At 40.4% G+C, this 16,092-nt stretch overlaps 1 protein-coding gene across 3 annotated transcripts in view; it reads left to right on the forward strand.

Annotated features, from left to right (window-relative positions):
- Positions 1 to 16,092, forward strand: part of nova2 (NOVA alternative splicing regulator 2) — an 84,528-nt gene that overhangs the window by 20,566 nt on the left and 47,870 nt on the right. For all 3 annotated transcript variants that reach the window (XM_062418667.1, XM_062418666.1, XM_062418668.1), the window contains one exon: positions 1,211 to 1,354. In XM_062418667.1, coding sequence (XP_062274651.1) covers positions 1,211 to 1,354 — 144 coding nt within the window. The remainder of the gene's footprint in view (positions 1 to 1,210; positions 1,355 to 16,092) is intronic.

The raw sequence follows: 16,092 nt of genomic DNA on the forward strand, positions 1-16,092 counted from the left end.
AGATTCTTCTACATTGTATAATTTCAGTAAAACGGTGTATGTCCATATGAAAAAGAGATGAAAAAAGTGAATATGTCTACAGGGAATATTTGGACTCATATTTAAAAGCACGTCTGTTTTCCTCCGTTGGAAGGTCACCTGTTTCTCCTCCGTCATGCTGATAAGACAAATTTACTTTTCCACTAAAAATCTCACTGCAGCAACTTTTGAGCTTGTGATGATGAGACTCAAAGACATCTTTATCCCATCAGGCCAGTTAACTGAGCTCAGCGCAGAAAACTGTCAAGACACGACCACATGAAACAGACGACAGCTTCCTTTCATATCCAGAGTTTACACCATCATCCAAAGCCGTGCTAGCAGGATTTTAAAAACATTTTAAAAATAAAAATGAATCTGTGCTCATCTGCTTTGTGTTTGTTTATGTGAGTTTTTATCTGCACATTTTTAATGAGTCCATGTAAGCACGAGTGTGTGTGTGTGTGTGTGTTGGCGGGCATGTGGTGTTATGCATTCGCGAGTCGTTGCATCCACGAGCGATGGTTGAATCTGATTAGATCGAATAACCAAACCAGCAAGCGGCATATTCCTCAGCTCCTTCCCCTCCACCGCCAATGCGGTGACAAGGACCAGATTCCTCAGGCCTGATGCTGAAATTAGATCAGACCAATCTGGAGAGTGTGTTTAGAGGCTCGCGCAAGTGGACGTGAAGAGAAATAAGGGGAGCGATAACGCCGGCAGGGAATCATCATCAGATTATGGAAATAATTAGTTGTCATGGATATCAGTCATCGTTTGATTCAATTGGGTGGATTTATGCAGTTTTTGGGAAGCCTTTTGGATTGTTTCGAATGCAAAAGTCGGACAAAGAGACAAATTGTTCTGCTCTGGTGTAGCGATGCGGCACTGGCTCGCATCTGTTCTGTCAGACTGTGATTGCTGATAAACGCTTTGCTTCACAGTTTACACTTCCACGATCCTTTGCATGTGAATTTTATTTTTATTTTTTAAACTGCTAACATTGTTGAAAATGATCAGAAATGTGAAAAAAAAAATACAATAAAAAGGTCAGCACAAGGGCCAAGGTACAAACAGACTAATAATGAAAACAGTTTCTTCTTTTTAATGTTTCTCTTTTTCAGTTTAAACAAAAAGTCTAAACTGCAGCAGTAGCTCCCTCTCACTTCCTGTTTCCTTTTTCCTGATGCAGAGGAAGGAGAGTACTTCCTGAAGGTTTTGATTCCCAGCTATGCGGCCGGCTCGATCATCGGGAAGGGAGGTCAGACCATCGTCCAGCTGCAGAAAGAGACCGGAGCCACCATCAAACTGTCCAAATCCAAAGACTTCTACCCCGGTAAGACACCAGCACTGCTGATGGATGGATAGTGGGGTTGGGAAAGTAAAGGAAAAACCTTATCCTTAGATTCTTTTACACTGTATATGTAGTTTTTAATTATTATTTACTGATTTTGGGATCAGATTTTTATTTTTTCTTGAGGCTTTTACTCAAAAAGACTGCAGCCTCCCCATTTTATTTTTATATACCAATACTTACAGGATTCAATCCAAAAGAAGGTAGTCTAAAATACTCAATGCACAATATAAGATGTACAAGAAAATACAAAAAAATAATAACATAAACATAAACAATAATACATTTGAATGGATTGTATTTGCCCAGTTACACAAAGAAATAACATAAAATATATCAAAACACCTGCACTAAAAATGGAAGGTGCATCATATATTTTTTAACAGTGTAAAAGTGTTATAAGGTGGGATTTTTCTTCATCAGCTGAACAGTAAACAGCAAACGATGATGGATGGAAGAATGGGTTGATGAATGAGAAACAGTGAAAGATGATGAAATGAGGGAAGTGTCATGAGGTGAATTTGATTTGGAGACGCGTTGAAAGGAAGTAAAGAGTGAAGGCAGAGTGTCAGAAAGAATGGATGAGTCTTCATCGTCATGTTTTCATGATGTTAAAACACACACATGAACACAGACGCACAAACATGCATAATGCTAAATGTCTGCTGAGAGAGTTTCCTTCAGATAAAATCAGCTGACCATTACAGCCTCGTTTCAACACTGTGGGGCAGATTTATGGATTTATAAAAGCTGTGTTGTCCCCATGTGTGTGTGTGTGTGTGTGTGTGTATGGCCCTTGGTTTATATTGTCTGAGGTCATGAGTCCTCAGGGACAGAGGGGGCCTTGCCTTGGCTCACGTTGCACCCCCCACTGACACACACGCACACACACACTCGTCCACCAGACATCAGGATTACAGGATCAGAGGTGAAATTATATATTTTTCTAAAGTCTTAATTCTGCCCTGACGTGACTTGTGACTGGCGCAGTGATGAGAGGGAGGCTGTGATCTGATCTGTGTGCCTGTCCTGCTGTGAGTCGAAGGTTTTAGTTTATTTGTTATTGAGTGTGTAGTTTCTAAATAAAACACTGCTGTCTGCTATAAAATGCATTTATGTACGAATGCATTAATTTGTTTTGCTGAATATGTTTTCAATGAGGCATGATTTATGTTTACTGGCAACATTTTTTTCCAATCAAGGGAATTGTTATGACATTCGTGTGCTGCACAGAAGTTGGTTGCAAACAATAGAGAAACCCAATGAAGGGCTTTAGCTCTGCAGACTGGCGATGATATCCTAAGTCCATGTGTTGCTAGGTTTAAGCTACAGCCAGATAAACAGCAAAAGTATAAAATATAACATCCATTTTCATGTGTATTTCTGTGGTTTGACGCCTGCTCTGCCTCCACTTTGTGCTGCCTTAAATCATGTGGAAAAGTAGGGCTGTGTCAAGCTCTAATTGTCTTCATATGCATCCATTTCAGCTGTGTGTAACTCAGTGGCAGGTGGCAGACTGATTTATTGTGGTGACACACATTTATCTGACCCGAATCCATTAATGTGATGCATACTTTTCTTTCTGAGATAAGGATTACTCAAGTAAAATAACCTCAAGTGGTGAAATGTCTGTCACATGATCACACTGAAACAATGTTAGGAGTTGTTTTGTTTTTTTTCCCGTCTGTATAGTACTGAACAATCCCACCTTACAGTTAAACTCCCTGAGACTTCTCAGTGTTGTCATAGCGCCTGCGGAGTCTCTGATGTAATCGTTGCCCCCGAGCCAATCACAGCATGAGGCTTCTCCAGCTCTGCTAGAGACTTGTCGGACACACAGTGCACTGCTCGTAAATATGTTTCAGAGCCTGGAGTTCATGTTGGAAATAAAAAAAAAGGTTTCTGTATTCAAAGGGATGCATAGAGTGGATCCACAAGTTAAAAAGCACAACAAAATAGTTGGTTCCTGTCACATAATTGTGCTGCAGCTTTGACCAGGACTCTCTTGAATCTCAATAAAACAACATGGTTAAATAAAGGTAAAATGGAAGTAGATATTTTAGTAATAAGGAAAAGAAAAAGAAAAGCAAACAATATCCAGACAGAAAAAATGTCATTTAAGGCTTGTGTTGATTAAAATGAAAACAAGTTTTTCTTGATTTTTATATATTTTTTCCGTAACTTTCAAAACAAAACAACAACAACTAAAGAAAGATTTGGTTTGACGAAAAGTGGTGGTCCTGGTTCAGATCAAACTGAACTATGGTTCATTTCATTTCTAGTGGGAAAAATAGTTTTTTGGATGGTTCTGACTAATTATAAGAAGTTCCAACAGCATATTGTCACGGAAAAAGAAAATAAATGAGCTGTGGTAGCACATGGGGAGAGGAGAAGACCAAATGTTTAATTGAAATATGGTCTGACGACATTATAGAAAGTCAACTGGAAAAAACTTGTGAATATGCAACACTTTCAATGTTTTTTCGTAGAGGATGAGAGAGAGAGGATATGAGAGGACAGGAGAGCACCTGAAGATAAAGAAACAGAAGTATACATTGATATAATATAGTGGAAATATATTATATCTATTATATCTTTTTTCTCCATTAATTCAAATGGTGATATAAGGCTACCTGCCGAATTGACCACAGTAAACACCACGACAATCATAGTTACTACTTAAAATTGTCCCGACTTGTGGATGGAAGCAAACAACACTCTCCTGCAGCTATCTAGACAACTATCTACCCAACCCTCCACCTCCAATTATGGAAATTTGTAACCCTATATTGACGTAATCTAAACTGCGTCACTTCTCCAAGTCATAATTATACGGCCACTAGATGGCATCTGTCATTGAAATATAACTGCGGGTCGTTTTTGGCGGCCGAACTATCGACTTATACTGTTGTTTTTCTTTTTAAGACGGGTCGTTCATTTCATATCCTCCTGTCCTTTGTTCAGCTCAGCTGTATTTACGCTTTTTTTACCCCTCCACTTCAAACTCCACTACAGTCTCAAAGTATTTATTTGGTTTGAATTACAGTTCTCATTCTTGTTGTCCTAGTGTGTATGCATGCATGCGTGTGTGTGTGTGTGTGTGTGTGTGTGTGTGTGTGTGTATCAGTTCAGTGTTGGGGTCTGCAAACAAGCCGTCGTTGTTTGACACCAGCACACGAGACTCCTGAAAACTCTGCCAGCTAGAACAGATGCAAGGTGAAAGAGCTTCCAAGATGAACGCACACACACACACAGACACACACACACACACACACACACACACACACACACACACACACACACACACACACACAACCACATATAAATGGACTAGAACACAATAAATGCACTGACCAAAAAGAAAAACCATATACAGTAAAAGATTATATGAGCACATAAATTCATAGAAGGTTTGCGCAGAGGAAGTGCTTGTATGTCTACAAAAATATCCACATACATACACACACACACACACACACAAACACACACACACACACACACACACACACACACACACACACACACACACACACTCCTCTCCTGGGGTTTGTTTGCCAAAATCACTGCAATGCCGAGAAGAACTGAAAAGAGAGAGAGAGGGGAGGAAGGGAAACAAGTGAAAGAAAGAAAAAAAAAGAAAGAAAGAGAGAGTTGTGTGGGCCCCAGTCTGGAGGGGAGGACTGAAGGAGCTATGTGTGTGTGTGTGTGTGTGTGTGTGTGTGTGTGTGTGTGTGTGTGTGTGTGTGTGTGTGTGTGTGTGTGTGCCCTTCCTCTGCTCTGAAGGGGGCATCTGTATGCAAATGAAACACAGTTCTTCCTGGGTGACAAATCAAAAGGCCCACCTGCTGCAAGGGCCTGTCTATGTGCGTGTTTGTATGTGTGTGTGTGTGTGTGCGGAGGCGAGGGGGGGGGGGGCAGTCTAATGAACAGAGAATAGAGACTTACTGCTGTGTCTTGGCCAAAGCATCTCATTCCTCTCCTCTCACTCCTTGAAAGACATGAGTCGCTTTCCTCCCTCCTCGACTCCCCCACATACACACCCTCCCATCCCAGCTGTCATAGACAACCTGGCAGAGGTCACTGAAATTTGAGGGAATTTTATATTACTGTCCTGAGAAATGTTAAAGGGGACCTTATGCTCATTTCCAGCTTTATATTTTCACTCTGGGACTCCATAAGAGGAGCTTTGCATTATTCACAGTAACAAAAGAAAAAAATCCCTATTTTTCTTATACTAGTCCCTCAGTCCAGCCTCTGTCTCTTAACAGGCAGTTTTGGCTCCTGTCTCTTTAAGGCTCCCCTCCCGATGAGCTCACTCTATTCTGATTGGTCAGTTTTCCAAAAGCCTACTGAGGACCAAAGTCATGTTAAGTTACCACCAATGCAAACTCAATATTTCCTCTCTTATTGAACCTTTTAAAAGCTTTTAAACAACTAAATAATGGTAGAATTTTATTGTTAAGTGGAGCTTTATTAGTGGCACCAAAATGGGGCAACACAACAACTCATGGAGATATTTGGTGCTCTTTGTTTAAGGAGGATGAATGCAGGGAGGAATAGTACAAGCAGAAATAGTGACAGTGATGATGTTTGGTAAGGTAAACAACTTATTTCACTTTGCTGTGCTGTTACGGCTCGGCTAGAGTAAATGGTAAATGGACTGTACTTATATAGCGCCTTTCTAGTCTTTTCGACCACTCAAAGCGCTTTACACTACAACTCATTCACCCCATTCACACACATTCATACACTGATGGCAGGCAGCTACCATGCAGGGTGCCAACCTGCACATCAGGAGGAATCTAACCATTCACTCGCATTCATACACCGTTGGCACAGCAACGGGAGCAACTAGGGGTTAAGTGTCTTGCCCAAGGACACATCGACATGTAGACTGGAGGAGCCGGGAATCGAACCGCCAATCTTCCAATTGGAGGACGACCGCTCTACCTCCTGAACCACAGCCGCCCCCACTACCCCCCAAAAACAGTAGAAAAATGCCATAATGTTAGCAGAGCGGAGTTGTGAACTTGCGCAGATAATTGTATAAAGAAATCCATCATGATCTGATGTCGAGCTGAAAGTAGAAACAAATGTTAGAAACCGAGCCTTCAGAGCAGTCTGAAGCCGTTGCTTTTTTTCTCACAGGGATAACTTCTACCTCATCATTTAACACTTTGGCTGTTTTTAATATAAACATCTGACACTGTAACATATGTGTCTTAAACAAAGAAAAAGCATAATACGTGTCCTTTAAAAGTTTAAAGGAATAATACATCAATAACTAAGTTAAAGTGGCGTCGAACATTTTGTCCCACAGAGCGAAAGTCGCATCGAGCCAAAACAAGATGCAATCCAGCAATAAGAAATCATCTATTTTAATGCTAAGAAATGTGAGTTACTTTCCAAAATGAGATCATTATTTTAAAAAATAAATTAGAGCCTCTGGCTCTTGCGTCCAGATACTTTATCACAAAACTCGGCAAGCTGTTGAAAACAAGCGAGCTGTTGAATGATGAAGTTCAGATAAAAAACAAAATCCCCTAAATTGGATTTTTACGGTAAATATATTAATACATATTGTTTTGAAGTGAACTCCATAACTGTCCCCCAGGGGGAAATTAAGTCGTTGCAGTGCCAAAGTTAATGTGACAGGAGAGGACGCAGCGTGGAGAACGAGAAGAAAAACATGACACATGGTTAAAAATAGAGAAAATCCAACAAGCAGCGAAGACAATAAAATCAACATAACAGGATGTAAACAACTGTGAGCTTAAAATAAGCATTTCCAACACATGCAGGGGGATTACATGAACAGTGATCACAGTGAAGGATACATATTACATGCATTGATTTTAGATGTATTTATTAATATGTATATACGGCTAAAAACCAGTCAATCCCAGTAGGAAAACTTCGTAGAAACTCAAACATTCAAACACACGACCTTGTCCTTTCTTCAGCCCATATTCATCCACTCATACATCACACTGTTCTCCCCCCATCCCTCTTTTTCCCTCTGTCTCCTTCCATCCCTCCCTCTCTCAGTTCTTTCTTTTTTATTCATGCATCCATTTGGTCTGGCTCCATCTTATCCATCAATCATCCCCCCCCCCTCCTTCTCCTCCCCTCTCCTCCTTCCATCCCATCTATCTGGAGAATAGTGCAGCAGCAGCAGCACTTAAGCCGACAACCAATTAGCAAGGAGCAGCAGTACAGGGGGACGAGACAGGCCACCATTCATCCTAACACACACACACACACACACACACACACACACACACACACACACACAAAGCTGTGCGACCTACCATTCACTATTATGGCACAACAGATTTATTACATACCCATACAGTACAAGGCAGTGCCGCTTCCAAATATAGCTTCTCTCTGTCTCGTTCTCTCTTTCTATTTGTTTTTGTCTCTCTCTCTCCCGCTCTCTCTCTCTCTCACTCTCTCTCTCTCTCTCTCTCTCTCTCTCTCTCTCTCTCTCTGGGCTAACAGGGTACAGAAGGACATAACAGTATTTTATGACAATGCTGCATCTGCAGAGCTGTAATCAGCAAAAGGACAGCAAGGAAAAAACATCAAACAACAAAAACAAAAAACATTTCCATTTATATTATTGAGGGAATTAAAACCATTGAACTGTGCATGTTTGTGCGAGAGAGAGAAAACAGGCACGGACAAATGAAAAGCTCTTGTTGTCATTTCTGAGAACACAGAACAGGCTTTAAAAAGTAAAGTGCAACATTTGTCCAAAAAAACACTTAGAGAAGACTGATATCAAGCTTGTGTGTGTAGTCAAGATGTGTTCCCAAAAACGATTTAATAGGTTTCAGTAGCTCAGATGAAACTGACTCATAAACTAGTTCACCACAACAACATGAATTAAGTGTATAAATGTGCCAAATGTACAGTTCTGTAATTTTCAATGATGAACACAGTGTTTGTTGAGGGTGTTTGCAGGTTCTTACAAAGTGTTTTATGTTTAAATATCTGAAGCTGAGGTTTGCAACACACACATCTTAGGTCTTAAAAATATTGTTTTTTCTTCCCTCTGCCTTTGGTGATAAATCTAACTTAAGTACAAACATATTCTACTAACTGTGTACTGGTCCAGATTTTGTTTTGTGGCAAAATAAATCCAAAATCTTTTCAATCTTGCATGAAATGGCTCTTGAAATGCAGCAACGTATAGCTTTCGCTTCCACAAATCACTTCTTAAAAGGTAAATTACTGAGACAAAAATCTTTAATTCTCACTCGAAAAAAAGAATTAATTCAGATTCAGAGAAGAACAGCATTCACTCAGCAAGCAGCCAGTAAAGAAGAAACTTGTGCACTGGCTACATCCACTGGTTCACAGCCGCTGCCATTCCACATAAAATATTCATTCGTGACACCTGTTTTATAATTAGAATCGACCCCGCTTCCCTCCTCTTCTTATCCTCTCCGCTGAGATATTGACCTCCGGTCGGACATGGAGGCAAAGCCATAAACACAAACTAAAGGCTGGAAATGAATTAGTATTGATGCCATCAAAGTTTCCTTTGCATGTCCTGTTGCAGTTTTATGGCAACAGCTCAGTTTTAGAGCCTCGGGGGCGAGGAGAGGATGTGAGTGTCGACCAGAGTTTGAAGAAACTGTGACTGATGTTGGAGATCAGAGATGGAGGATTATTCTGCAGGATTTCTGTCCAGATAGACTGGAAACGTTAAAACCACAAAGGACAGGAGGATGATCTGATTGTATACTATAAATAATATAGAAATCACTACACTACAAATATCTGTGATACTGACCAATCTATTTTTCAAGCCTTAAACCTTAAAACTGCAGAAAAGTAATGCCGAACTAAAATTAACTGGAACTACATTTAGTTTTATGACTTAAAATATCAGACCTCATAGAAATGTGAATTCATATGTCTTTACAGCCTGATATTTTCAGTACAAATAAAACCACTCGACACTTTCAAATTGCATCTAGTGCATACACCAACTTAAAGTCCAGTTTTGCATGCGGGTAGTTTGCCACTCCTGTGTCATCAATATAATGCAACTTTAATGCATATAATGCAATTTTCAATCAATATCGTGTTTGCCTGCAGATCACAAACTTCACTTTTTGTTCTGCAACATGAACTTTAATTACAAAAAAAAGTAAATACTGAAATAATTTAAATGAAAAAATATCAAAAGACAGAAGTGCAACAAAAAGAAAACTGGGATCATGAACCAAACTTTTAACCAAGTTGACTTCATCATGAGAGCAGCCGAAACACTTCAGAGGCGTTTTTCCTTTTATTTATTTCTCTCTCTTTCTCTCTCTCTCTGTGTGTGTGTGTGTGTGTGTGTGTGTGTGTGTGTGTGTGTGTGTGTGTGTGTGTGTGTGTGTGTGTGTGTGTGTGTGTGTATTTGTTGTCTGTATGTGTACACAGACAATAAGATCAGTATCTGTTTGTGCTCATTTAGCCTTCCCAGACTAGGGATGCATTCCTGCACCAGTGACTTAACCATTACATCTATCCCACTTCAATGAGTCCAATATAAACTGAATCGGATTGTTAATGAGACGCCGTGAAGGACGAGGACCACATGTTCTAATCTGACTCACGCTCATGTGACAGCGGAGGAGACGGAGAGGATTATTTTCTCATTAGTAACTGAGAAAACACTGCAGCCCTCACATGTGCAAATAATAGAAGTAAGACTTACAAATGTCAATTGAGGCTAAGTTTAGTTGGATGGTCATCGTATTCTAGATGGCCAAAAGTATGTGGACAAGCAGGTATTACTTTTATAGCAAAGTTGTCCACATACTTTAGGAGACATGTAGAAAACGCATAACAAGTGATTGATTTTAAGCCCCAAAACTGACCTTTTTTTTTTTTTAAATGAATTTTTGTCTGATCACTTTCAACTTCATGGCATAATCTTTTATCTTTATCACTCTTTTATTTAAACTTCTTTTAATCTTTTTTTGCTTAATTTCCTTTTCTCCTTTTTTTCTGTACAGTTTGCATCTCTCACTCTCCATCTCCTCTGTCTGTCCTCTGTCACACAGCGTGCCACCATTTTAGAGCTTTGTCTTTAATCCCACGCCATGATTGCAGTTTTGAGTATTTAATATCCCGTCTGCACAAACACACACACACACATGCACACACACACATGCACGCACACACACAACCAGCACACATCTGTCGCACACCGCCACACCATCTCACATACTAACACACACCTGATTCACCCACACTTTTACACGCACACACACAAACAGTGCTCCCAGCCTTTATCAACATTACTGATTTCAGCGCTGTAAGCCTCTTATGCAGCACTAAGCTCTCAGACTGAGAGATGGAAAACTGCAATATTACATATAACACACACACACGCTCATACACACACACACACACACACACACACACGAAACTGTAATGAATTTCCTGTTTGTCAGCCATTTCCCCTCTTCATTAAGCGACTTATTCATTACAAATGTCTGCTGTGTATCAGTTATAAGGAGATGATTTCCACTAAATTAGATTCCTGCTTTGATTCTGTCTGAATTTGTCAAATTATTGCAGCAAATTGACGTCAGTTAAAGTGTTTGCAGTCTGTTGGAGCTCCAGCGTCACCGCTGATCAGAGCTCAGCCAAAGTTGAAACCTCTCACTATGTGTGTGTGCGTGTGTCATCAGATCATTAACAATATTTGAGTTAGAAAAAGATTATCAGTGGTGGTGTTTACATGGAGCACACCTTGGTCTCCAGGTTGCTTTTGAATATAATTTATTAAATCTAATTTATTCTACGCTCTAATGTCTTGTTTCAAATGATTAATGGTTCATAACCCAAATTCTTTCCATTGAAACAGACAAAGGTAGCAAAATCTCAACAAATCCAGAGGGAGCAGTTATCTTACTCTTACTGACAACTTCTTGACAGCTCTTTATTTTTTGTTTTTTTTTTTCTTTCTATTGTTCGTGTGATGTTAGCCAGCACGCAGACAGGCTGAGCAATGCCTCGGCACCAGTCGGTGCCACGCAGACTGATGGACAGACCATCATATCGCCACACTCCCAGAGAGTCTGACTGCGGCTTCAACACTTCCATCATCCTCACAGGCTTCTATTATAGCCAGAAATGATATTCAGATTCACACAGCAGCTTTTTAAGGAAGAAGTTGGACTGCTGATCCAGTAATGTTTGGAAGCTTTTTTTTTTTATTAAAGACATTAAGCTCACCTACATGAGAGAATAACCATTACGTTTTTAATCAGTTGATGGTGTTATCTGGTGCAATGAATAGCCTGTATCATTGCTTTCTGTCATAGGATATTTTATTTGATATAGCAGTAAAACCTGTCTGCTCATTTTATGCACATTTGCTACACTTTATTAAATGTTTTTGTTTTGTTGTTTTTTGTGGTGAGAAAAGACATAAACCAAACCAAACACGTCTTTGTGTGCTGCCAGGCTCCTCTGAAGATCAACAAGATCTTGAAGTATTCAATTTTTATATCCTGTATCATTTTATTAGCTGTGTACTCGAAATACTGAATGATAAGATTGACAGATCCTGAATGATTTCTTCTTCTTATAGACACAGTTTTGGAGTGGAGGAGCTGTAGTTGAAAAGGTCGAATTTAAAGTGGCTGAAGCTTGTCGCTTCTCTGTAAAGTGCCTTTCTGAGTGAGTTTCTGTGTTCGGAGGCTCCAGTGGGAGCTAAACCCTGAACCCTGGCAGGGTTACTGATGTTCTCCAGCATGAACTCATGCAGAATGAGAGCCCAAAGTCCGAGCAGCGTTAATACAACGCTGACATTCAGTCAGTGTTTGTGCTGGACTTCACTCCTCAGGCTACACAGGGACTCAAACTACCATCCTTTGATTTACTTATAACATACTTTATATACATGTATAACTTCACTCTCACTATCTGTGTTTGAATTTGACTCTGGGGGTTAAATCTGATTTCATGGGTGGAATACCACAACCAATAGATGTGACTCATAACATACTGATGTCAGACAGGGCAGGTGTAGTGTAGCATGCTTCTCGGTTACTTCGGTCCTTTCTGACTCCCTTCCTGTAAGACTGAATCACCAACAGAAGAAACCTGGACTCGACTGATCCTCCTGAACTTCTGTTGCTGCTGGTTATGATATACAATCTGCATAAACAGGACTGAGTCATTGACAGAACCCAAACTCGACTGATCCTCCTGAACTTCTGTGTTGCTTGCGGCGAGGAAGGAGTGTGCCCACCTGATGACCCCAGTGAAGCATTTACCCCTTATCCCCTACTCAAGAAATGATTGCCGATTACATTACTGGATTGCAAAACCAAGTCCTATGAGCTCAACTGACTCCTTCCTCCCCACCGCTGCAGCTCTTGGGTCACATCAGTCAGTCTCCTGCTGCCTGCAGACAGGCATGGCTAATCAATCTTTGCACCACATCTGCTACATGGAGGGCTGAGACCGTGCGTAAGGATACATCTACCCGATTTAATGGCGCCTGAATTTCCCATTGCTGTTTTTATAACTCTCCATTCTCAGGTTTCCTTCCCTGTCTCCTATCTGTTTTCTTTTCCCTTCCTTCGCTATCTGTAACTGTCTCTATCCTACAGTAGCCTGAAAGATTCAAAACAACGCAAATGATAATTAAAAATGAAGAAGTTGGTGATCAATATTGGTGTTTCCCTCACCCCAGTTCTCTCTTTCTCCATTTGCTGCCTCCGTGTTTAGACTTTTAATAAGGGATTGTTGAGGGTCCCAGCGAGGCGGACCGTAAATAGAACAGCAGGAATATGGCCGGCCTGCCCGCAGATCAATGCTGCACTGTGTGTGTGTGTGTGTGTGTGTGTGTGTGTGTGTGTGTGTGTGTGATTGTGTGTGTGTGCGTGCATGTCCATGCAGGATTCTCAAGCCTTGCTTATTTGCCAGTCTATGAGCGAGAGAGAGTGTGTGTGTGTGCGCGCGCGCATGTGTGTGTATGTTTCCTTGGGAAGTGTTGGGATAATGTAGTCTGCCAGTGAAATACGACTGTCATAAACCCCCTCAAACACTTTCACTTCCCCTCATCACTCCCACAGCGCACACGCACCCTCTCTCACACAAACACACACACACACACACCCTTGGGATAATCACCATTGATCAACACTGCAGATCTGAGTGTGTGTGTGTGTGGGTGTGTGTGTTTACTTGCTGCAATGATCTTGTATGTAAGAAAACCTTAAAAAACATCTTCGTTCTTGTTATATAGTTGTTATATAATGATCGTTATACTATTATTATTATAAAAGGACTAGTTCGCTATATTTTTTACATAAATGAACATCTTCTAATACAGTATTGATCCACTTGGTTCATAAAATATTTTATGTTAAGAAATCACAGTTTGATACTGTGGGTCTTTCATGGGGAAAAAACCCTCTGGCATGCAGCAAATGATGCGTTTCATTTGCAATAAACATAAGAAGAACTGGGTAGTTATTGATGATAATTGAACAAAGATGACATGACTTGCAAAGAGCCACCCAAAAAAACCTTGTATTTAACTAAAAGAAAAACAAAACAAAAATGTGTTTCAATATTTTTTATACTAAACCAGGCTAAAAATATTAATTATTTTATTTTCAATTGATATCATTATATCAAACCCTGCAAATCTAACAGAACATATATAGTTATTTTCTTCTTCATTTTCCATAAATCATTGTGCTGGACCTCCCAGGCTTAGCGCTTCTGTTATTAATGGGATTCACTTGGATTCACATCTATGAGCCTTATCGTTTTATATTAGATACATAGGCCGACCACGAGCTCACAGCTAAACAAGAGATACTCATTTATTTCCTTCATGACAGAACAAAGCTGTGACCAAAATGTGGCTTTTTGAATCCCTTTTACTCTGTCCTTGTGAAACAAACAAAGCACACAACTCTCCCTGCACTGAAGGAATTGCTTTTCTTCTACGTCTTTACATCTAAAGGGTTTAGCAGCTGCTCGTATCCACAGCAACTATTAACTGAATAATTCCCAGTTCGCCAGTATTGTGAGCAAAGCAAACGCAAGCTTTTTTTTTTTCCAAAGAATTGCAACGAAAGCAAATGTCGGCACGCAGCCATCTCATCTGACTCAGGTCTGAACCAGAAATATCTGTGAGATTTAGACTCAAACAAAACAAAACCATAATGGCAGACTGATCTAGAATAAGAGACATGGACAGCTTTTTCTGTTTTGTTTGTAGAAGACAAGAAGGAAAGACACATGTAGCTTCCTCTGTGCAGTATTGAAGTGAGAATCCAGCATTATATGTGTGTGTGAGAGCAACTTAAAGAGATTTCACCTGCCACTCACAGCATCATTGCATCCTGCAGTCAGTCAAACTGCAGCGTCATTGTAAATACTCTTCCTGTCTCCATCGTGCCCAGCCGAGGTACGTCTCTCTTGGGGTGAAGGGGCCACTCCTGCTCCCAGGCTGCACTGAGCCCCTGCAGGCAGGCCTGACAAGTCGCTGACAACATGCTGGACGCAAGCTGGACTTATAGAGGCTGTGAAATACATTCTGCCGTGATGCGCTTGATCTACTTCCAGGAGTGTTTTTAAGACATGGGAAAGTCATTTTCCACAAAAACCTGGTCGGTTCTGACAGCCAATCTGCAGAGTGCAGGAGTTTCAGGATTTCAGTTTTAAGCTGATTTAATTTTTACTATTGAAATTGACCTGATTTCAACTCAATCTTTTGATTCGTTGGTGCACATACATGCATCAGATTTTCACTTATTTATGTGCAAGTCGAAGATCACTCGACATTGTGCTTGCTAGTGGACGTAGCTTTTGCAAGCAAAACAGGGCAAATTGCATGATTTGTAAATAAATAAAAACAAAATGGAATTAAGTTAAAATCATGAAAAGACCCCAAAACATTCTCAGTGTCATGATTTCATTTACTTTCTTCTTAGTATCTCCTGCTTCTTGTAATTCCAGTGCTCATCACATTTCCTTACTTTAAGTTTAATTAAGTTTATGTCCTGTCTTGTGCTGTAACACCCCAGTTTTCCCACAAGCATTATTAATGATTCATGTGATCTAATCTAATCATCTGATTGAATGACTGCTATGTCAATAAGAGCCATAAATTCATTTCAACCAACAAATATGAAAACAAATCTTTAGAAGTAACCAAGGGGTTGAGTAAACAAAGTGAAGCCCCACTGATGAAGTAGTTGTAGATTAAGTAGTTTTTCATTTGTTCCTGTTTGCGTGAGTGTGTGTGCTTATGTATGTATGCACAGGTCCAGCTGTGTCTGTGTGTGTGTGACAGATTGAAGAGCCCAGTCAGCACACAGAGAAGAGGGGGAGGAGGAGGAAGGGGGAGGAAAGGGAAAGGAGCGAGTGAAAGAGAGAGTGAAATAAAGAGTAGAAAGGAGAGGGCAGCAGCAGGAGGAGGATGAGGAGGAGGAGGAGCAGTTGAATGTGCAGAGGTTTGTATGAGCTCTGATAGTTTCCAACTGTCACAGACAATAGACGGAGGCAAGGCGCTTTGTATGACAATAGGCTCTTTGACCCCGGTCAAGCTAGCAGGGGGGGCAGGGGGGAGAGAGGGTGTCCCCATCTGCCTCAGCAGAGAGAGTGTGTACATCTGTACTCTGTACACAATCTGTGGGTAAAACTGTGTCATTGTTAATCACATGTATGTGTTTTAATGA

The sequence above is a fragment of the Scomber scombrus genome, chromosome 5, assembly GCF_963691925.1.
Source record: "Scomber scombrus chromosome 5, fScoSco1.1, whole genome shotgun sequence".
NCBI lineage: Eukaryota > Metazoa > Chordata > Actinopteri > Scombriformes > Scombridae > Scomber > Scomber scombrus.